Here is a 22,100-nt window from a genome sequence, read left to right as displayed (position 1 = left end):
GTGGGAGCAACCACAGTTGGGAAGGAAGCACACCTTGGCCTGCTTGGAAGCTCGTTGGTCAGCGGAGAAGCACCTGACCAGCCAGTAGGGCATGTCAGCCTGGGGGCACCAGCCTCAGCAAGGCTGGCCATATGGGCCAGGGTGTGCCTTTGGGCTGCAGGCCAATGGGAGGCCCAGAAGGGGGCTGCGGGCAGGTCCCGTGGTTGGGGTGAGCATTAAAAATCATAGTGCGCAGGAGTTGGGGGTGGCCGGAGGGGAAAGGAGTAGGCCACTGGCAGGTTAGAAAGAAAATTAACTCCCTTGCCCTACTGTGATAAGAAATGGAAATGAGTAGCTGAATCCGATTAGCCCAGTGTCTGTGGTCTTTGTGGATGGCCAATAGGGGCATGGAAGGCGACCACTCACTAGCTTCTTGTAGGCAACCCAGCTCAGTGAGGGTCTCTGCTAACTCTCCTACAGCTGACAGACACGAGAGGTCCCTACCAGAGTGCTTTTACACAGAGAAGAAAATCTGCAGCTTCTGTTCTAATCTGAGAGAGAAAACAGAAACCTCTCACCAATACCCATTGCCAGGGCAGAACCAAGACTGAACATCTCAGTAGCAATGGATGAAGGATAATCCTACCCAAAAAAGGAGCTAGGATTCTGCTTCTCGGTGGAAAGCATTCAAGACAGCCACCCATGTTCCTTGGTGAACTAGTATTTAGTTAGTAGATTTCCAGGGCCGGATTTAGGGTTGTGGCACCCAGGGCAACCCAAGTCCAGCCCCTCGCACGTGCGCGCAGTGCATGCGTGCTCCCGGCGCTGCGTGATGACGTCACTTCTGTGATGTCATCATGCAGGGCAGAAGCCAGGTGCCCCGGCGGGCTGCGGAGTTGGCGGAGGCAGCATGGAGGGCTAGGAAGCTGCCCGTGCCATTTGCCTGCCCCGCAGGACAGGGGGTGCGCGGGCAAGCTGGCCGCCCCCTGTCCTGCGGGCCAGGCAAAAGGCAGAGCGGGGGGCTGGGAGGCTGCCCGCGTGCTCCTGGCAGCTGGCAGCTGCACCCAGCGCCCCCTCCTTGGTATCCCCCTGCCCCCCCTCGATCCGGCCCTGTAGATTACACACCCATATTGCAATACTCTTTAAGACTGGTTTTCAACACAAAGCACATTAAGCATATCTCCATAAATAAATAAAGTCTCTGACGGAAGGCATAGCATTTTTTCTACAAAGAGGAACTAACTATAGTTGAAACAAAACAGAGGAAGGAGGAAAAAGAAAAAAAAATTCCCTTACTTGCAGCTGAAGAAGCATGTACTGCCAAGAGACTACTCCAGGAGCCTTGAAAATAGTGCGCATGGCATTGGTGACCAAGAAGCTGATCTGCCATTGAAGTAGAGGAGATGACATGAAAAATCAGTATCTACCCCCATGACTATCCCTTGAAAGATTAAAAAAAATGCTGTCAGGGCATTACTACAATACAGCTCCATAACGCAAACCAACATATGGTTCACAGCCCAACATGTATAAGGGCTGATCAAGTTTTAAGTCTTCAGAAACTGAGCAAGTTAAAAACCTAAGCCTCTTCTCCTATAATGACGCAAGCTGAATGCTACAGAAGATATGCAAGAATGCATGATACTAGTGGACTCTATTCCTAAAACTTCCGTTTACAGCAGTTATACAGAGAGACAAGCTTAAGCCTGAGGATGCCGTCTTTGCCACGGCTACCTTGGCTAGCGGCAGAGGATGTTTCCTCCTCTCTACGAATTTGCTCCAGTTCCCTCCTGCACACAAACTTTTCCCATATCGTGCTACTAAACAGCGAACCCTGAAGACCTTCACTCTCCTATGCCAAAGCTAATCAAGAGTCAACGCTATAAGGAAGCTGGAGATCAACTGATCAGGAGCAAGACTGGTCGCAAGCAGCAGCCCATCCGCAGAACTTACCAGCACAACAGGAACGGCGTATTTGAGCATCACTGATTGCACCGTGAACCTCTCATTATCCAGAGCAGTCACAGGACGGGACAAAGCCGTGTCCAAACACAACCTGAAACCAGCAACAACCATTTAGGTCTCCAAACTAATGAATACAATAGTAAAGTATCCCCCTTCTTCGGGTTTTTTTCTTAGAATGGGTCCCCTGTCATTTCCTAAACATAGGCGTTTTTATCCTGATTTGTTCCACATATGGAGACATTTAAACATTCCAAAATAGGTCTTGTGTCACGGCTGCTCAAGACCCAAAACATATCTTGCAGACTTTGGAGGTCCAAGAGCTCTCTTACTTACATATGCCAATTTATCCAGAAGGCCTTATATATTAGTAACCAGACTGAAATGGTCAGGGGGGAAGAAAATATTTCAAAATAGGATTTACCAAGAATCTGACATTGTTTCAGATAGTTTCCACTACTGTATTGCACTTCCCAATTTTATGCATAAGATGGATGCTGGCAGCAAACCACTACCTCATTACATCATGCAATAGGAATGGCACACTTCACTCCAACAGTCGGTTTGCAAGCAGCATACCGCAAAAAGCATGAGGCGGGCATACTACGGATATAAGGCATTCCCCTAGGGTCCAACTGATGGTGGAATTATCAGTATATATTCTGCTACAAATCTGTTACAGATGCTGATAAAATGCTGCCCTGGCACAAGGAGCAATAGTGAGTTTACCTGACACTGTCAATCACAGGCGTCTTTGTGACACGAAACAGTCGATACAGCTGGGGGTTATGAGGGCCCTTCTTCATCTCTCCGCCTGGTGATGGTGGAGGAGAAAAGGGGGGAAACAGATCTCCTGGCTCCAAAACTATGTGCTCATCATCCTGTCAGAAAAATAGGAGGTAGTGTTACCATTGTAGACACTTCCGATTTATTCTGATTTCCTTCAGTCTGTTCAGATCATTGGAGGTCATACTGTATTCACTTGGAGGAAACATTTACGACTCTCTCTTGTCTTAGATGCCCTGACATTTTCTTTAAAGGAATAGAAAGAGAAAAGAATTTCAGTGCCTTAGGAAGCTCTGCAAAGTTCCACCAGGAGGTTAATGACATTGCAATCTATAGTCATGTCTGCACTGCAGGCGTCAAACCAGCTTAATGGTTAGAATGCTCTCGCCCAAAGAACTCTAGGAATTACAGTTCTCTGAGGATATAGCATATCTGCATCAGTCATATTCAGTTGAATTACTTTAAACATTATCAAATATGTAGAGTGGGAAATCAGTTTGCAATCCGTTTGCTCCCCTTTTTAACACTGGAAGAATGTATGCTTTTGTCTGTTTGGCTTAATCCTGAACCGAATCTGCTGTTAGGTCATAGCTGGAGTGTGAACATGATTGCTTGATTCATAGCCCCTGTAATTTTAGATCTCACCCAAGGAGCTGTGAAAGCAACAGCACGTCTTGTAGCACTTTAAAGATAAACCAGCGTGTTATGGCAGAGCCTCTTGTCAGTCAAAGCCTACTCAGTTGACACTGGACTGGTATATACACATCGGTAAAAACAGGGTGGTATGAATTGCTAAGGACACTAGAAGGTCCGGAATTCCAAGTCATGGGGGTGTCACATCACAATGAAGAGTCCAAATAACTGAAGTGGATCTTGTTTGCAGCAGTGCAATAAGAGTGGGAGTGGACTACTCCCACATAAAGATGAATTGGCAAACCAAGATGAACAGAGCGACAATTCTTTTCTGCACTGAGCTAGGCGCATCAAGGACGTAACTACATATTATACTATTCCAGGGTCTGGTCTACAGATGAGGTCTGTTCTAGGAACTCAGTTCCCAAGTCTATGGAGGGGAGGCAATTTGGATCAGGTCCCTGGGGAGAGCCCCCCCCCCCACCTACCCACTGTATAAACGGAAGGAGGGCAGAAGAGTTATTACAACAGGAGGACAGAAGACCTAGCATTCCACAGATGAGTTGTATTAAATTACACTGCAGATGAAAATAAGATCCAATCAAAAGAGTAAACTACACTTGCTGCCCCCCCCCAACACCAGAAGCAGCTATTTACTAGGAACAATGGGCCGCCCAGAGATATAAACACTGCAACAAACCATGGCGCCAACTCTGTCCCTATATCTATTCCAGTGACACAATCACAGGACCAGCCATACTATTAGGGGTTAATTCACCTGTACTTTTTCTAATGTATGCATACTGTTAAGCACCAGCAATGCCCTACTGCCATTTATGCTGCTCAAACTGTAACTGAAAAACTGGACACAGAAATTAGTGAGAAAATAGTTCAAATTTCCCTGGACATTCATCAACATCTGTTGCCATTATTCAATCAAAAAGTTGAAAGGCCATTCCAACTATTGAGTTGGATTTCATAGCCAGATGTGACCAGGATCCCAACTGTGTGTTATACTTTTCCTGGGTCTATCCTTGGGTCTGGTAAACATGTTGTCTGAGAGCTCTGTGCTGGGAACTCAATTCTTAGGCAGGCAAGGGTCTGATTCAGGTTGGGATCAGTGAGAATGGACAGGGGGCCTCTCTTCATGTGTACTGTGATCCCAATCGGGCCCCCAAGTGCCTAGGAACAGAGTTCTAAGCACATGTGGAGGCAGAGGACCTCACCTACTGACCAGACCTGGGGATGGACCCAGGAAAAGTATAACATGTAGTTAGCCTCTGCTAGGGCCTCTCTCACTACCGAAAACATTTGTCCCTCTGTTCATCTGATTTTGACACTTTATCAGCAGGTGGGAGTAGTCCACCCACTCTGATTGGATTGTTTACTCTTTTAACTAGATCTTGTTCAATGTCATGTAGCACACCTATGACTTGGAATTCTGGGCCTTCCAGTCTTCTTAGTTATTAACACCACCCCCTCCTTCTGTTTGTGCCTTTGTGTATGCTGATCAAGTTGCCAACTGAATAGGCTCTGCGTGACAAAGAGTTTATGCCGCAAAACACTGGTTAATCTTTAAGGTACTACAAGATGCATTGTTGCTTTTACAGTTCCTTGAGTGAGATCTAAAATAGCAGGGGTTATGAATCAAGCAACTGTGTTCACCCTTCAGCTATGACCAAACAGCCAATTCTGCTCAGGATTAACTCAAAGAGTCTATATAACTCTTAAAACAGCATTATTTCCATGTTAGAGAGTGGGGCAAGTACACCGCAAACTGAATTTCCACCCTCCATATTTGATAATTTGGTTTAAAAAGTTCAACTGAATATGACTGATACAGATGTGACAGATTCTCAAAGAACTACAGTTTCCGTTGGTTCTTTGGGAGAAGGAATTCTAAACTGGTTTTAAGCCTGCAAAGCAGACATGACCATCGACTTCAATGCCATTAAGCTCCTAGTAGATTTTTCCAAAGCTTTCTAATGCACTGAAATTCTTATGTCTTTCCATTTCTTTTATGAGGAGCCCCGTGGTGCAGAGTGGAAAGCTGCAGTACTGCAGCCCAAGCTCTGCTCACGACCTGAGTTCAATCCCGGCGGAAGCTGGGTTCAGGTAGCTGGCTCAAGGTTGACTCAGCTTTCCATCCTTCCAAGGTAGGTAAAATGAGTACCCAGTTTCCTGGGGGTAACGTGTAGATGACTAGGGAAGGCAATGGCAAACCACCCCGTAAAAAGTCTGCCAAGAAAACATTGTGGTGCGACGTCCCCCCATGGGTCAGTAATGACTCGGTGCTTGCACGGGGGACTACCTTTACCTTTACCTTTACCTCATACTAAATGACGATGGCATCCAAGACAAGGAAGAGTAGTAACTCTTCCTCCAGGAGAATACAATATGGTCTCCAATAATCTGAACAGACTGGAGGAAGTTTGAAAAAAATGGGATGTATTTACAGTGATGAACACTACCTAGAGAAGATAATTTCAAGTAACAAGAATTTTGGGGTACCCCTACTTGGAAATATATTCAGGACTGAATTTGGTACATGGATTCATAGGACGGGCACTTTCCTAAGCAGAGTTATTCCTTTCTAAATCTATTGACTTCAAACGGACACAGAAGGGCCCATTTTGGATTGTACTGTAAACAACCCACTGGAATTTCACTCCATGGCACCATAGGGCTATTCAAACACTGTGCATTTCCTGCTGTTGTATATATTGTGTTCCTCTCATGTGGACTTGATGCACTCTGCAGTATGAAAAACCTGTTTTCATTTTTAAAAGCAATTTCTGCCTGGGATTCAGTGGGGCAACATTTATGAAGCTAAGCAGGTGTGGACCTGATTCATCCCTTTGATGAAACACCTTAATAGGAGAATACAAGCATAATAAATAAGCTCCCCCTTCAGATGCTTCTAGTTCTCATGTTGAGGGGCGGGGGGGAGTTAAAAAAAGAAAAATATACAAATACTTTCCACTTAGTGCTAAGGGTATATGATATACAAGACTGGGAGTTTTATGTACTCTGTATATCCTCTTGTGATGTCTATGTAGCCTGAATCCCAAGCTATCGTACTTTATAAACCTATCATGTACTCTACATTATCTAGTACCCTGAAACAAAAGTACATGTTACCTTTATCCCCCTGAGAGAAGTGAAAGACTCCTGCCCTGGCCTCAGGGCAACAACATCACCTTCTACCAACAAGCTGACAGGAAGGTTGACAAGATGGCCGTCCCTGTAGGCCCAATGGAGTGACCAAGAAGGAGCAAAGGGCATGTGAAGGTCAGGATACACGGAGTTTGCCCACTTCAGCTCTATGCCATCATTCAAGGCATCTGAAAAGCAGATTTAATAAGATGGGAATGACAACCCAAGAGACAGAGAAGATTCTAGAGAAGATTCTAGAGAGACACGACATTCCACTGAGGTGGAAGTCTATCTTGAACTCATCACCCATAGTCCTTGTAGACAAGGTGGATGCACACTGGTGTGTGGGATCATAAAAGGGGGCTGAGGAGACAGCAGCCTCACCATTTATTCTGTTGATTATGTTCCGGAGCCTCCTTTCAACTTCCTGGTGCTTTAGTCTTTCTTGCCGTCCAATGAGAAAGAGATCGAGCAGCAGGAGGAGGAAGAGTGCCAAGGCATTTACAATTTCAGACCCTTCACTGTTCAAAAGTAAACCATACAAAATTAGAGGCAGATGAATAAAGAAATTAAATTCACACCACCTGAGATCTGTGGCTGCCTGGACTGCCTTGGTGGATTCATGTTCTGACAGGGGTCAGCAGGAGGGCAACCTCTGCCTTTAGAGCATGTCACAGATATAGCTAAAAATACAGGGGAACTGTTGCTTGATTTCATCAAGATCACAGAAGATGTTGCTGCACACAGAAACAGAGCAAGCCTGGCCCCACACCTAGACAAGCTACAAAGGGAGTCTAGAGGCCCAGAACAGAACAACCTTGGAGAGGGACATGAAACAAAGGACATCTAAACAAGGCCATAGTTGTATGGCCTTGTTTAGATTAGAAGATCCTTTTAACTCACATCAATAGCTACTATGAGTTGAAGCCCAGGTGTAAAGAACATCCAATGAAAAGAATGTCCAACTTCACAGAAGAGAAGATATGATTCAAGGATGGGTATACTGGTTGACTTAAGCTCTACATCTTTGATTTGCCTACTTGTGACCTGGCTTAAGAAAGTAAATATTTTATACTTCGTTTTTTCAACTGGATACATTTCTTCAAAGTAGATTTTTGATTTGAATTGATTTGGCACTATTTTCCATGTGCATTTTAGATCTATGGGCAAAGGAAGAACTTTAATCTAGATGTATTACCCATATTGCATTTTAAGCTGTTCTGTGGGAAGATTTGAATGAATTTACTCCATACTGTTTTTTATAACATTTTATATAACATCTTTGTGTGAATAATCTTATTATAATCATATGAATGTTATATTTTAATTGGTTTTGTTTCCCATGAAATATCCAGATAATAACTATTATAAACATACCCCCCCCCATTTTAGGTCTATTTTGTACTGGTCTGATATTTTTGACTTTTTAGCTATATTGATGGAGTGTTTTGTATGATATATATACCACTGAGGAAGGCTCTTGGGCCAAAACATGTCTAGTTCTGGTTCTGTACATACGGAGCTAAAATGTACTAATATACATCTATATGTATGTTTACAATGTATAGATACAAGGGTATGGTACTTATATGTTGAACCACACTGCTGAAGTTTTCAATATTTAGGTATTTTTATTTGTTGAATTAAATTTTATACCAGCATTTTAATTATTTGTATCATGTTTTGGTTATATATATTTTTAACCTGGTTTACACCTGCCCCCCTTATTGGTTGAGAGCGCCAAAAGATATTTATAGGTGTGAGAAACTTGTAATCACTAATTTTACATAGACTTTGATAAGATAAAAAGTAGCAAGAATGAACTGGCCATTTTTATATACTTTAAGAATATGTTTCAAATATAGATAACTTTGTATGGTGTTTGAAGTTATAACATAATTAGTTAGCCAAGAATGTGAGCCCTTATCAAGCAGGATAGAGGGTTATTATTAGGAGATGATTTTGAAACTCTATAAATATGAGAATCTGCATTGATCGGGGGCTTCTTCCTAGAAGGGGCTCCTTGCTGATGACCTGCTTATCTTAGAGTAAGATACTTTCTTGGCCTCATGTAATTTGCCCTCCTTTGATTTAGTTATAATAGATAGCCAGAGTCATCCAGCACAAGCAGAAGTGAGGAGGAATTGCCTAGGCCAGTCTGCATAATTATATTCATTCAAATTGTGCGTTCATAGCAGCAAGAGAAGCATGACTACATTAGAAATAGGCCTGTCTTTGTCTCTCTTGGGTCCCTGGAAGATGAGAAAGCCTGAAGGGAAGGCTTAGTAAGCCACAGCCATGATAATTATGATAGCAGCTTCACAGCCTGGAAGCAAAGGGTCCATGAAAATGATTGGCCCACAGATATGTGAGTATGTTTAATTGTTTCCTTCATGGAAAAATCAATCCCTAGAAAATGCATCTTGCTCATGAAAGGGGTTCTGCCACCTTCCACAGTATTCTGTTCCCCCCCTACCACCACTCATTTTTTCAGTGGGGGATTATGTTATAAGAGCAATTTACTTCCTTGAGGACCCAAGGCAGCTTACCATCATTCTCCTCTCCTCCACTTATCCTCACAACAACCCTGTGAGGTAGGCTATGTTGAGTGTGTGTGACTGGCCCAAGGTCACCCAGTGAACTTCCATGGCAGAGTAGGGATTCAAACCTGGCTTTCCCGGATCCTAGTCTGACACTCTAACCACTACACCATGCTGGAACAAAGGGACAGGATGGTATATGATAGAATAGACCCTATTTATTTATTTTATTTATATCATTTATAGTCCGCCTTTCTCACTGAGACTCAAGGTGGATTACACAGTATGAGATTAGTACAATTAGTATCAAGGACCAGGGCTTTTTTTCAGGGGGAACGCAGGGGAACGGAGTTCCGGAACCTCTTGAAAATGGTCACATGGCTGGTGGCCCCGCCCCCTGATCTCCAGACAGAGGGGAGTTGAGATTGCCCTCCACGGAGGGCAATTTAAACTCCCCTCTGTCTGGAGATCAGGGGGCGGGGCCACCAGCCATGTGACCATTTTCTCCGAGGGCAACCCACTGACTTCCACCACCTCTTTTCCCAGAAAAAAAGTCCTGTCAAGGACATTTCCATCAACAATGCCATAGGGTAAATCGATACAAGTTTAAAAGACACAGTAATAGCAAGAATCCAACACAGAGTAGAAACAATACTGAAACATAACATAATCAGTTCTAGGACAAACATTAGACAACATGGAGCGCTGGTGGTACATTGTTTATTGAAATGCCCTTGAACCTGACTGTTCTAACTCACACTGCATAATCCACCCTGAGTCTCAGTGAGAAAGGCAGACTATAAACAACGTAAATAAATAAAACGAGCACATCATCCTTTAGGCAGCACAGCAAAAGCAACAAGACGCATGCAAAGGACTCTGGTACAGCCTGTGGCTTCTTATGAGAACTGTGACAATCCTGGGAATCTTTTTCACTACCTTGTTTCTGGTAAGGATACGTTAGCACACAAGACAACCACATAGATAAGTGTTCAGAAAAAAAAGAAACCAAGTTATTCAGCAGCTCCAAAGTTCAAATCTCTGGCTTGCTGAACTGTGGAGATTTAATCAATTGTCTAAATAAATGTACCTATTTCAAGTTGTTTGAGGGAATTACTTTTGGAGTTAATCAAATTTGCTCATAAACTGTTGCTCGGACTACAATCCTACTGACAGTATGTAAAATATACACCAGATGTATTTAAATACGCAGATCCCCTACATCCCCTGGCTTATGACATAATCCCAGTGGCATCACTCCTCACAGTAGGTTGCTGTTGCTAGACAGAGTATCTTTGCTGTTCAGAGTTGTGTCACGGTATGCTATTTGTCTGGTGGAGCTTCCCATCTCATTGGCTGCACTAATGGGAGAAGCCAGGACTACCCATCCTCTTGCTAAGTTGCTATTTAAAGGCACATTACTAGGACAGGCACTGGCAGCCCTTGCCGTGTGTGTCTGTCTCTGGCTATGAGCCTGATATGGAAGGCAGATGAACATGTTCTTCACAGGAATCCTCCCTCCAACCCAAAAATCCTTGACAATTGGAAGTCAAGGCCCAGGCATGAAGGCTAGCAAAGAGGGACAGAATGCAGGGCTGTATTAACTCATGGCTGGGCCCCTAGAATTTCAGGTATTTTGGGCCCCCTCCGGCACTTCAATCTTTCACCCCACTACAGCTGACAGCCTGACCCTGGTATGGTAGGTACCAGACCGCAGGATATCCGTTTTGAGGGTCTCCTGAAGAATTCTATTCACATTTTAAAAATATTTTTATTGTGCAAGTAGAACTCTTCAGGAAATCACATTTTGTGGGCATAATTATTCAATACTGTAATATTTTGAAGTGAATAAATTTATACACACACACACACAGATATATATCTATATCTAGATATAGACAATGGATAATTGTTTTAATATAAGAGACAATTTGTTTCACTTCAATAAGGAAGCAGTTAATTATCTTATTAATAGAGGTTATATAAAAGACTCAATTAATTGTAATTTATGTGGGGGAGTGCCTCAAGCAAAAAAACCTGACGGGCCCCTAGTCCCTGCGGGGCCCCTAGGCTTCGGCCTAGTCAGCCTTATGAATAACACAGCCCTGACAGAATGCAAGATCATAGAGAGACTCGATACCCACAAACCCCTCTGACCCTGCCAATGGGCAGCTTACCTTCCTTCTGGCTGGCTCCCATAACAGCATAAAAGCAGCAGCGCTGTCAGCAGCATTAGGGATGCCCCTGGCCAATGGAAACAGGAGCAACGGTTTCCATGGTACAGAAAACTGGCCTTCCATACCTCCTACAGAAAAGTCAAAAAGCACAAGGAAAGAGACTAGATCTACAAAACTGAACCTTGGGAGTTTTTGAAGCTCGCTACAAAAAGAGCAGGAGAATCAGTGACAAAAATTCACTCCATCTTCCAAGTACTGGAAAATGGAGTTTGGCTAAGGGACAAATATGTTACAGTTCCAACGAAGGGCTCTCTGAGCTGGCCTTTGCACACAAGAAACGACTATCACAGGGTGGCGGCACCTGGAATCACCACTACCTACTTAAAGGTGGCATGCTCCAACTCTGGATGCCTAGCTTTGTGGATTTCCAAAAGCCAGTCCATATATGCAGCAGGAAGGATGGCGTAGGTGAAGAGGACACACCTCACTGAACCAGGGGATGCCGCAATCTGGCAGTGCTCAGCCATCTTCCTTTCACCCAGCCAGGTATTGCTGCCAATCCACTTCAAGAATACTGGAGACATCAAACACTCATGCTTGTGGTAGACAGGCATCTAAGTGCCATCTTTTCAGCACTAAGAAAAACCTCAGTTTATCAAATGGACCACAACAGTGATCCTTTGTTCAAAACTTAGTCCTTTACCTTCCAAAGAAGTATCATTGTTCTTAAAGCAACTCACAAGAAAACAGTACACAATAATGGTCACATTTACCTTCCATGAAATCACCTTCTTTCTTTCCTTTTGATGCCCCTCCAGCAGTGCAGAAAGCTGGTCTCTCAGGATAGTCAAGGCCTTCGTTGTGGTGAGACCCAGATTTACAGTCATCTCATCCTAAACAACAAGAAACATCAATGTAGCCTTTCCCTGGGATCTTTCCTAACCATTTCAGAATTAACCTCCATGTGTCCTAGGCACTGAAAATCTACCTGGCCTGGACAGGAATTTATTAACCTTAATCCAGTGCTCAGAACAACCCCTTTTCTTGCAATAAAAACACGATACAACACTAGATTGGGCTCAAGGCTCTCTTCTCCATCTTGAGGCACTCTGTATTTATTCTTCAAGTGGAAGAAAACGGCCTGTTTTTCTTCCAGGCTCCCTACACCCTCTCGTCCTCTAACTGCAGAGGGCTCCACAAACAGAAATAAAATGATTAAGAACAGCCTTATATTAGTGATAGTACTTCCCTCTTCCCAGGTAGATCTCCAGGACATTTGCTTTCAAGTTGCCTCTTGCATATATCTTCACCTTTGAGCATCCCATATTTCTGTTTCATGCTTGCCTGATTGCTTCATACAAAGCAAAGATCACCTCAACCTTGTAAGCACTTCAGCACAGCTCATCTACTGGCTGCTGCTCCAACTAGATGTCCCAGGACTGATGAAAAATTGTCCTGCTTGGTCTTGTAAACCCAATCTCCCCTCCCTCACTCATCAGGCAGCCACATTAGAAATATTTTAGACATTTAAACCCCAAGACAGCTGACTGGTATTAGTTGAAAATCAATCACATAAGCAGCACACAGTAGTTTATTTTCTTCATTTGTACCTTGCCTTTCTTCCCAATGGGGACCAAAAGCAGCTTACATCGTTCTCTCCTTGTACACAGAACGCAGAGCCACAGAGAATACTGTTCTTCCTACAACAAGGTAAACCCATTTGTGTACCTTTGCTGCAAAAAAGGAATTCTTTAAAGAGAGAGCTATCCGAGTTTGATCTTGTCAGATCTCAGAAGCTAAGCAGGGTTGGCCTTGGTTAGTAATTGGATGGGAGACCTCCAGCGAAGATAAGGGTTACAGAGGCAGGCGATGACAAACCATCTCTGTTAGTCTCTTGCCATGAAAACTCCATCAGGAGTCGCCATAAGTCAACTCTGACTTGAGGGCCGGGTTTCATTTTCAGCTAAGGGGAACCTCCAATGCAGAGGCACTACACCTCTGAACTACAGCTGCTGCTGAAGAGCACCAAGGGAGGACTATTGCCTTTATCACCTGCTCCCCGGAAGTATCTTATAGGCCACTATGAGAAACGGGAGGTTAGATGGACCTCTGATCTGATCAAGTGAGGCTCCTTCTGTTTTTACAGAATGTGCGTCATACATCTTCACTGCACCACATTGGAACTATACATCTTTAGCTTACTTGTACAGTAATCCTTTTTCGCCATAGAATCCAAACACATATGTTGTACCTACTCAGGGAAGCATGGATACAGTAAGGTAATTCCAGAGCAGTCTCTTGTAGCAAAATAGAACTCTTATTTGACAACATTCAGTCCAGCATGCGCTTTCATGAGTCAGAGCATCCGAAGAAGCAAAGTCCAACTCCCAAATGCTCGTGCTAGAATAAGCGTTGTTAGATTTTACCATAAAGTAAAACTGCGCACACCGTTTTCTTCTGACGCCTCTACCGCAACGCAGTTTGGTACCTTCTATAATGCAAGCAAAGGGTAAGCCTATACAGAAGGAAAAGTTTTATACCTTTTCTCTAATACTATGGCCTTCCCAGCCCAGCAGATTGATTCTATGCCTCATGTCCTTATATGTGCTCATTCTTTTCTGCTTGGAGCACAGTCCATCCGGAAGTTCTCCTGTGCAACCTCCACTAAGAAGGGTACCGTAACTGCTCTCCTGTAGCTCCTATTCATTTCAGTGCAGATTACACATACAAAATAAGCAAATTCTTACAAAGCATAGGCAAGTAATGAGGACTGCAGCCTTGGCACAGCTAAAATAAAACCTGATGTAATTCTATTTCAGTGTGGCTGGTTTTAAGGGATTAGAAGAAAAATGCTCCCTTGTTACTGCTGGATAGGGACCAGATTACATCAACCCAAGGCAAAAAGGTAACAGGCCAGCTCCACTATCACAATCACCAAACAAATAGGAAAACACAGACAGCATTCTCAAAAGCACGTACTAACACAACCTTTGCAAGTCCTGAAGTATCAGGCATCTTTGCAGAGTTTAACAGAAACCTTATCCAAAAAGACTACAGGATGGAATCACTTTCCTTGGAGATTTACAAAGAAAGATTAGACAGCTATCTGTCAGCAATATATTTGGAAGATTTCCTGACAGAACAGGGATTTGGACCACAAGATCTGTTGGATACCGTCCAACCTGATGATTCAAGCTTTGGCAGATTGCACTGGGATTCATTGCTCCTACCTAGAAGTCCTGTCGGGCGCCAGACCCCCAAGCGGTTGACAGCAGGCAGCACTGGCCCCCGAGACAGACTCCGTGCCAGTGGTAGGGTGGGCAACTAGCACTGTCTCCCATTTCCCAGAGCCAAATTCTTCCACTGATCTACTCCACCAGCACAAACCTTTGCTTTGCAACATTTACAAAACAGATGCAGCAAACTGCCTAGAAATTCTGACAACAGAACGTTTTAAATTTTGCCTTTATTTTATTTACATGGGACTCTATCCACAGAAAGCCTGCTTCACAAATTCTGCAAATGAAGGATTATGTAAACTACACATACCCCTCCACTTGGACATGCAACTGTGTGGAAATGTCTCAGTAAGATCAACCTTGGGCTTCCTTGTGCAGCACATACTGGGTCAAAAAAATAACGTATGGGAAACGCAGCATGTATCTATGTGTGCATGCATGCTACATGTATGAAACAACACTTAATGGTGAAGCATTATTAACTTCATTTACATAGTTGGCCTTTCTCACTGAGGCTCAAGGCAGATTAAAAAATATGAAAAAAACCCCTCAGATAGCAAAGACCTCAAAAAAACGATGCAGTGGGACTCTGATTACTGAAGAGGAAAACAATGTAACAGAGAACTGTCTAAGATAACAAAACTGCCTGAGGCAGGACATACCATCATGATAAAAGGGGGGTTAATTTCTACATTCTGCCAGGCTCTCTGGTTAGAGTAAGTTGCAGAGGTATCAGTCTCATATAACCATGTCCAACAGCACTCTCCATTTAATTCTCATCCTCTCTGACATTGGAGATAAACCCTTTGGTATGCAATGTCTGAACACAAGCAAGCTCCTTTAATTCTGGAAAGATTATTCTGATCCACAGAACCTGCTTACCATCCGTCTGCTTTTGAGCTCTGTAAAGTATATTTCCTAGACAAGATAATGAGAGCAATCTTTGCTAGATAGCTCCAGCGGGCAAACATAAACTCCATCTGAACAAGAAGCTCAAGGCTGCTTTGGATGTTGCTCTCCTCCCTTTTCCACGATATCCTTCCCTGCCTCAGATTTATGCCTGGATATAGTTAATGGGTGCATGATGTACTTAAAGAGTGCTTTTTTGCGCCATTTCCTACTCAGACTTTTTAAACAAATGCAGAGAAGAGTAATATCTGAGGCAGGGCTTTTTTTCAGCGGGAACGTGGTGGAACGGAGTTCTGGCACCTCTTGAAAATGGTCACATGGCTGGTGGCCCCGCCCCCTGATCTCCAGACAGAGGGGAGTTTAGATTGCCAATCTAAACTCCCCTCTGTCTGGAGATCAGGGGGCGGGGCCACTGGCCATGTGACTATTTTCGCCGAGGGCAATTTAAACTAAAACACTCCCCCCTTGTTCCAGCTGACCCAAAGTGACATCATTGTGCAGTCCTGAGTTCCACAACTGAGTTCCACCACCTCTTTTCCCAGAAAAAAAGCCTTGATCTGAAGGATCCCCAAAACAGCTAGTGCAGAATGATTATATACGTGGAGCAGATACCTAACTAAACCAGCTAATTGCCAGAGTGCCACAGCTATCTTCTTTGCAGAGGTTGTTTATTGCATTATCTTTTAGTGGTGTGGCTTGGCAGCCAATTCCCCGAAGCCTAGATACAGCGGCAACCCTTCTGCTACATACACAAAAAAAACTGCAAGGCAGCAGGGATTAGAACTGAAAAGCTAAGTGGCTAGACAGCTCAGGATTGGTTCCAACATGCATTCAATAGGATAGGAAGGAGAATGCTGAGTAGGACAATGCAACTGTGTTCTCAGCACTGGTGCCTATTGCATAGTCTGTGTTTATTTTCCAACATGGTAAGCAATTGCGCACACCCCCAGCACTAGCATTTACCTACTTTGCTGAACAGCATTTCAAGATAAAAATGGATGTATACTTTAGAAAGAAACAGATGTAATAGCATTCCAAAGGGTTGGCAGGGGCTAAGCCATAGCAGCATCCAGTGCAAGATAAGTGAAGCAAATCCAACTGCTCTGCAGTATGCCAAATACCTTCCCACTGTAACCAGATATTGGCATATATTCTCCATACATCTTTGCATCTATATAGACGGCTCCTGGTAGTGAAAATGTACTGGCAGGATGGCTTTATTGGGGGCATTTCTACAGTACACAGAAATTGTCCTGCTTCTCACCATTTTCTATCTCACGTAACCACTTTGTAATTACACCCCACACTGCTGCAAAACTGGCAATGAGGGCTATTCGCCTGAGCAGCACAACCTTCTGGGTCAGTTCACAATACGAATGTAACATCACAGGCTACGAGACTTTGTTGGCTGGCACAACAAAAGAAGAAAAGAACAGAAAGTGGCTGGCCATGGAAAGACACTTGGAAATAACAACTAAGACGTTTCTTCCTATAGCAACATTGAAAAAGAAATCTTATTTGTCTTCTCTTCAGGATCTGAAAACACCAACACTCCATAGTTCAGAGACTCCATTTGCTTCCACACAACAGCGATTCCCTGTTTTGTCCTCATTGCGACAATGAATCCTTTGTATACGGTGATTTCCCCTATTTTTCCTCTTGTGCCTACCATCCGCACCCACCCACACTTGCCTCCAGAGGACTTTTGGCTACACCTACTGTGTGTGTTATGTGCCTTCAAGTCACCTCCGACCCTATGAAGGAAAAACTTCCGAAACATCCTACTATTAACAGACTTGCTCAGATACCGCAAACTGAAGGACGTGGCTTCTTTTATTGAGTCAAGCCATCTCATTTTAGGTCTTCTTTTCCTACTGCCTTCCACTTTTCCTAGCATTATTGACTTTTCCAGAGAATCTTGTCTTCCTTATGATGTCACCAAAGTACGATAGGCTCAGTTTTGTCATTTAACTTCTAGGGAGAATTCAGGCTTGATTTGATCTAGTACCCACTTACTACTGATAGTTTTTTTAAAAACCAGTGAAAAGCCCAGGAGGGGAAATGGTACCTGAATATGGCACCACATGTGGGTGGAAAGAAGCAGAAATCTCCACCTTCCCCTCCACACTTTCCTCAAACCTACTCTGGGTACAATCTTTTAGGAAAGACTGTACTGAGCAGGTTTGGGAACTTGCAGAGTGGAGCCGTGGAAAATCCTGAAGGGAAATGACCAAATTAAAAAAGGAATCTAGTGGTATTCAAACGATTAATAGGTTTATTGTGGCCTAAGTTTATGTTGGCTAGAGACCACTTCATCATATACAGAAAGTTATAGTGGATATAGATACATATATACACAGACAGGACAAAAAATGTAAAGAATGGGATTTAAAAGTCATGAATTGCAAGAGGTATGATCTGTGACATTTTTATGAAACGTACCTCTTGCGTCTCATGGCCTTTTCCCCCATGATCCATAATCCCCCTGCATGTGTACATATCTGTTACTGAGCTTTCACTTCTTCTGTCTGATAAAATGAGTTTTAGTTTACAATAGCTTGCGCGGCAGTAAATCTGTTGGTCTTTAAGATGCCGATAGATTCCTTTTTATTTTTGTAAAAGCTATTCTGTTTCATGTATCCCTCCAATAGATAAGCACATTTATATCTCTACACACACAAAAACACGATGGCCAGACTAGCAGTCATATGACATTGTATTTCAGTTTTAACCCCTACTGCCCCATTTTTGTGTGTCTTCTATACATTTGACTCTTCCTGCTTCCACAGGTATATAATTTTTATAAGTTTATAATTAGCAGTATGATACCAATGCATGCCCCTCCTGTACTCACCAACTTGCCAGTTATTATCCTAATCATATACTTGCTTGCTGTGTCTCTGCCTACAGAGGTGAGATAGGTGGCAATTAGAGATGGGCACAAACCGAAAAAAGAACCAACGTTTGTAACAAACCAGGCCGGTTCATGGTTCGCAAACCAGAGGTTCGTCAGAGCCCATTTCTGACGAACTGCCACAAACTTTAGGCTGGTTCGTTTGGTTTTTTTGGTTTGTCACTGCAGACAGCCTGGCGCTGATCAGTTTCCTAGGCAACATGGGATGGACTTCCTGCAGACCTTCTGCTGACCCAGAAGTGACATTTTCATGAACCAAACGAACTGGTTTGTGAACGGGGGCAGGTTCGTGAAAGTTCGTGGTTCGTGAAATGTGACAAACCATGAACCGCACGGTTCATTTTTTTTCCCGGTCCGTGCCCATCTCTAGTGGCAATCAGAGAGAGGGCTTTTTCAGTCGTGCCCCCCCACCTCTGGAATGCCCTCCATGAGGCCTGCCTGACACCTACTGTCCCTTAGGCACCAGACCAAACCCTTTTTCCCAGACTTAACTAATAAGTTCCCTTTTAGAGCTGTTTTTACAGTCTGCTTTTAGCCTGAGGACTGTTTTATGGATATCACCTTAGGCTACTATATGTTGCTTTATGCAGTTTTAATGTCTTATTTTAATACTGATCATTCTTTTTATGATTTTATTATCTTGTTTTTACTTTGTGAGTCACCTTAAGCAGATCTCTAGAGAGGCAGCATGCAAGTGTGTCTAACTATACAAATGAATGAAATAAAGCCAATCCAATTTGCCAGAATAAAGGGGCTGGGAGACACGTGGCCAGAGATGATCATCACTAAAATTCATGAAGAGGAATTTCAGTCCACAGCCCATGGACTAGCCACACTCCAGTATGGCAAAATAGCTGGATTCACTCTTTACAGAAATCAGCAGATAAAATTAACAAAGTGTTTACCTGATATGATGCACAGATGGAATGGCAAAAAAAAAATCCACTATTTTGCTACATGCTGTCATAATGGCAGAGGCTGGGCTAGATGATTTCCAGAAAGAGAAACTGATTGCAATTTCTACTGAAATGCTACAAAACCTTGCACCAGTTTAATGAAGTGCAGAGTCATGCAATGAGAAGATGGAGTAGTAGAAACAGTAACTGACAGTAGATTCAGGAGAGGCAGAAGAAAATCGTTCCTCAAAGTTCATATAGCTAACTTACAGAACACACAGCATATTTTGGCAATCTGGTTTTAAAAGAATATTACGCAAATGCACGGAATACAGCTTTCTCAGCCGCTATCAGTTACACAACAGCTAAATGGAACCTCCATGTTCAGATGCAAAATACCTCCGAATACCAGTAACTGGGGGGCAAACAATAGGGGAGGGCTGTTGTTTCCCTACACCTATCCATTGTGCCTCCTTGTGGAATTCCAGCTGGCCAGTTTTGAAAACAGGATGACAGACTAGATAGCTCTTCGGTCAGATTCAGCAGCTCTTTGCAGATTCCTAGGAATTTGAGTGAAGAAAACAAAATGCCCCTAAGCGGAGAACAAACAGTGAAAGAATCCAGGCTGCCATATTATTACGCTTTCTACAGAAATCATGCCGACACCTCTGCCAGTCTGGATACCTCCTAGCAAACCTGCAGTTGTCTACATCTTCAACCCATGTTGTCCTGTGTACGCCAGATATGCTGTCTACGAGTGGTCTTCCCAAACCAAGCATACAGATCACCTAGAGTGAAAGGGTCCCAGCCCAAAGGTAGAGTGCTGCCATCTGGACAATCTTTGATTGAAAACGATGGAAGAGGTAGATGGGCTTTCTTCCATCTGACCCAATAAAATACAAAAGTGGCCCTGGAATACACAAAGAAAAGTGTTCACCTCCCATAACAACTGCCTAAGACTGCATTTTCAGAACTATAGTTTACCTCCAATGAAGACTAGGATTGCAGAGGCAGGCAACCACCTCTGTTAGTCTCTTGCTTTGAAAACACCACCAGGGGTTGCCATGAGTCAACTCTGACATGAGGGCACTCTACACCACTAGTTTTGGATCATATTTAAGTATACATAAGAACACATGCAGCACAGCCCTCCAAGGATTGAATGCAGACGGAGAATAGCATTTTCAAAGTTCTGCATGTAGACCTTCCTGTACATGGAAAGCTAGCATGTCACAGAAAGCAGGCTGGGCTACAGCCTTTTTCTCAAATACAGCATCTTTCCATAAGAGTTCTCAAACAGTAACATTTGGGCATGCAGTTTCTCAACTGTGTTCCTGAATGGCACAGTCCCAAGAGGGATGAACTGAGAACTTTTTGGCACTCAGATTCAGCTGCTGCTATTCGGAAACTTGTCGGATCAGATTCTCATGCTATAAATTTGCAGATAGTCTTTGCACCATCTTTTAATAGAGAGGAAAAGGACAATGCATCCTAACAGCGACCCTGGGCCAAAGTAGGTACAACAATCTCAAGTCTGTGTACAATTCTGGTCACCCCACCTCAAAAAAGATATCATAGCACTGGAAAAAGTGCAGAAAAGGGCAACTAGAATGATTAAAGGGATGGAACACTTCCCCTATGAAGAAAGGTTAAAGCACTTGGGGCTCTTTAGTTTGGAGAAATGACGACTGAGGGATGACATGATGGAAGTTTACAAGATTATGCATGGGATAGAAAAGGTAGAGAAAGAAGTATTTTTCTCCCTTTCTCGCAATACAAGAACTTGTGGGCACTCAATGAAATTGCTGAGCAGTCGGGTTAGAATGGATAAAAGGAAGTACTTCTTCACCCAAAGGGTGATTAACACATGGAATTCATTGCCTCAGGAGGTGGTGGCAGCTTCAAGCATAGACAGCTTCAAGAGGGGATTGGATAAATATATGGAGCAGAGGTCCATCAGCGGCTATTAGCCACAAGGTATAGATGGAACTCTCTGTCTAGGGCTGTGATGCTCTGTATTCTTGGTGTTTGGGGGGGGCAATCAGTGGGAGGGCTTCTAGTGTCCCTTCCCCACTGGCTGACCTCCTGAGGACACCTGGTTTTTGGCCACCGTATGACACAGAGTGTTGGACTGGATGGGCCATTGGCCTGATCCAACATGGCTTCTCTTATGTTCTTATGTTCAAGTCAGTGCTCTCTACTCAGTTGTGCACAAATTTCTCCCTATTGGTCTAAGCCATAATGTGATGTCAGCATGATGTTTAATGACTTTTTAAAGCCAGGCACGTTCAAGTCTTTGTTACAAGCAAATCCTGCTTAGCATTAAACATAGTCAACATTAATGCCCATCTCTCTCTTAGCTTTGGTTAATTTTGGCAGGGTAGATTTGTGTGGGAAAGGAAAGGGACTAGAGAATGGAAGCATGCTATCCTACAGCTCAGTCCTAGGTTAAAATATCAGGAATGTTGCATTACAATCAATAATGTTATCTTTTTGCTTAAGCCCTCCCTCTCAGGGAATGTTAGCAAAACCAGCTGTTTTGGGGGGAAATGTACCTTTCTACACGTTTTTTCCGGACAACACAGGTCACTGAAGTTAAGGCAGGATTCACACATAATTTGGGATTGCACTAGTTTATCCCACCACACAGGCTTACAAATTTGTTTAAGTTTTGGTCATCTGCCCTGGCAAGATGCGCAACAAAGTGCATTTTGACCAGCTTGTTTCATATTCCTCTAAAGTAGAATGGAAGCGATATTCATCTAGTATTGTTATCGTGTGCTCTATTAAATTGGTTACACAGATCAGGGCCTTATGAAATATAATGGATACACAAGTAAGAGTTAATTAGAAAACTACACTCTTGACTGTAGGAATTATGTAATGGTTATGGGGAGAGGCTGCACAAC

At 43.4% G+C, this 22,100-nt stretch overlaps 1 protein-coding gene across 4 annotated transcripts in view; it reads right to left on the bottom strand.

Annotated features, from left to right (window-relative positions):
- The window catches only part of TMEM94 (transmembrane protein 94), a 110,210-nt gene that overhangs the window by 45,990 nt on the left and 42,120 nt on the right, over positions 1-22,100 (bottom strand). For all 4 annotated transcript variants that reach the window (XR_008596866.1, XM_054977251.1, XM_054977253.1 and 1 more), the window contains exons 3-9: positions 12,007-12,126; positions 11,234-11,361; positions 6,901-7,037; positions 6,502-6,704; positions 2,671-2,822; positions 1,933-2,035; positions 1,276-1,362 (exon numbers count right to left, since the gene is read on the bottom strand). Coding sequence is in view for 3 of the 4 variants with exons in the window: in XM_054977251.1 (XP_054833226.1) it covers positions 1,276-1,362; positions 1,933-2,035; positions 2,671-2,822; positions 6,502-6,704; positions 6,901-7,037; positions 11,234-11,361; positions 12,007-12,126 (930 nt within the window). In the remaining variant the exon portion in view is untranslated. The remainder of the gene's footprint in view (positions 1-1,275; positions 1,363-1,932; positions 2,036-2,670; positions 2,823-6,501; positions 6,705-6,900; positions 7,038-11,233; positions 11,362-12,006; positions 12,127-22,100) is intronic.

This window comes from Eublepharis macularius, chromosome 4 (genome assembly GCF_028583425.1).
Source record: "Eublepharis macularius isolate TG4126 chromosome 4, MPM_Emac_v1.0, whole genome shotgun sequence".
In the NCBI taxonomy this organism is placed as follows: domain Eukaryota; kingdom Metazoa; phylum Chordata; class Lepidosauria; order Squamata; family Eublepharidae; genus Eublepharis; species Eublepharis macularius.
Note: the sequence above shows the minus strand (reverse complement) of the source record. Positions and strands in the feature narration are given on the sequence as shown.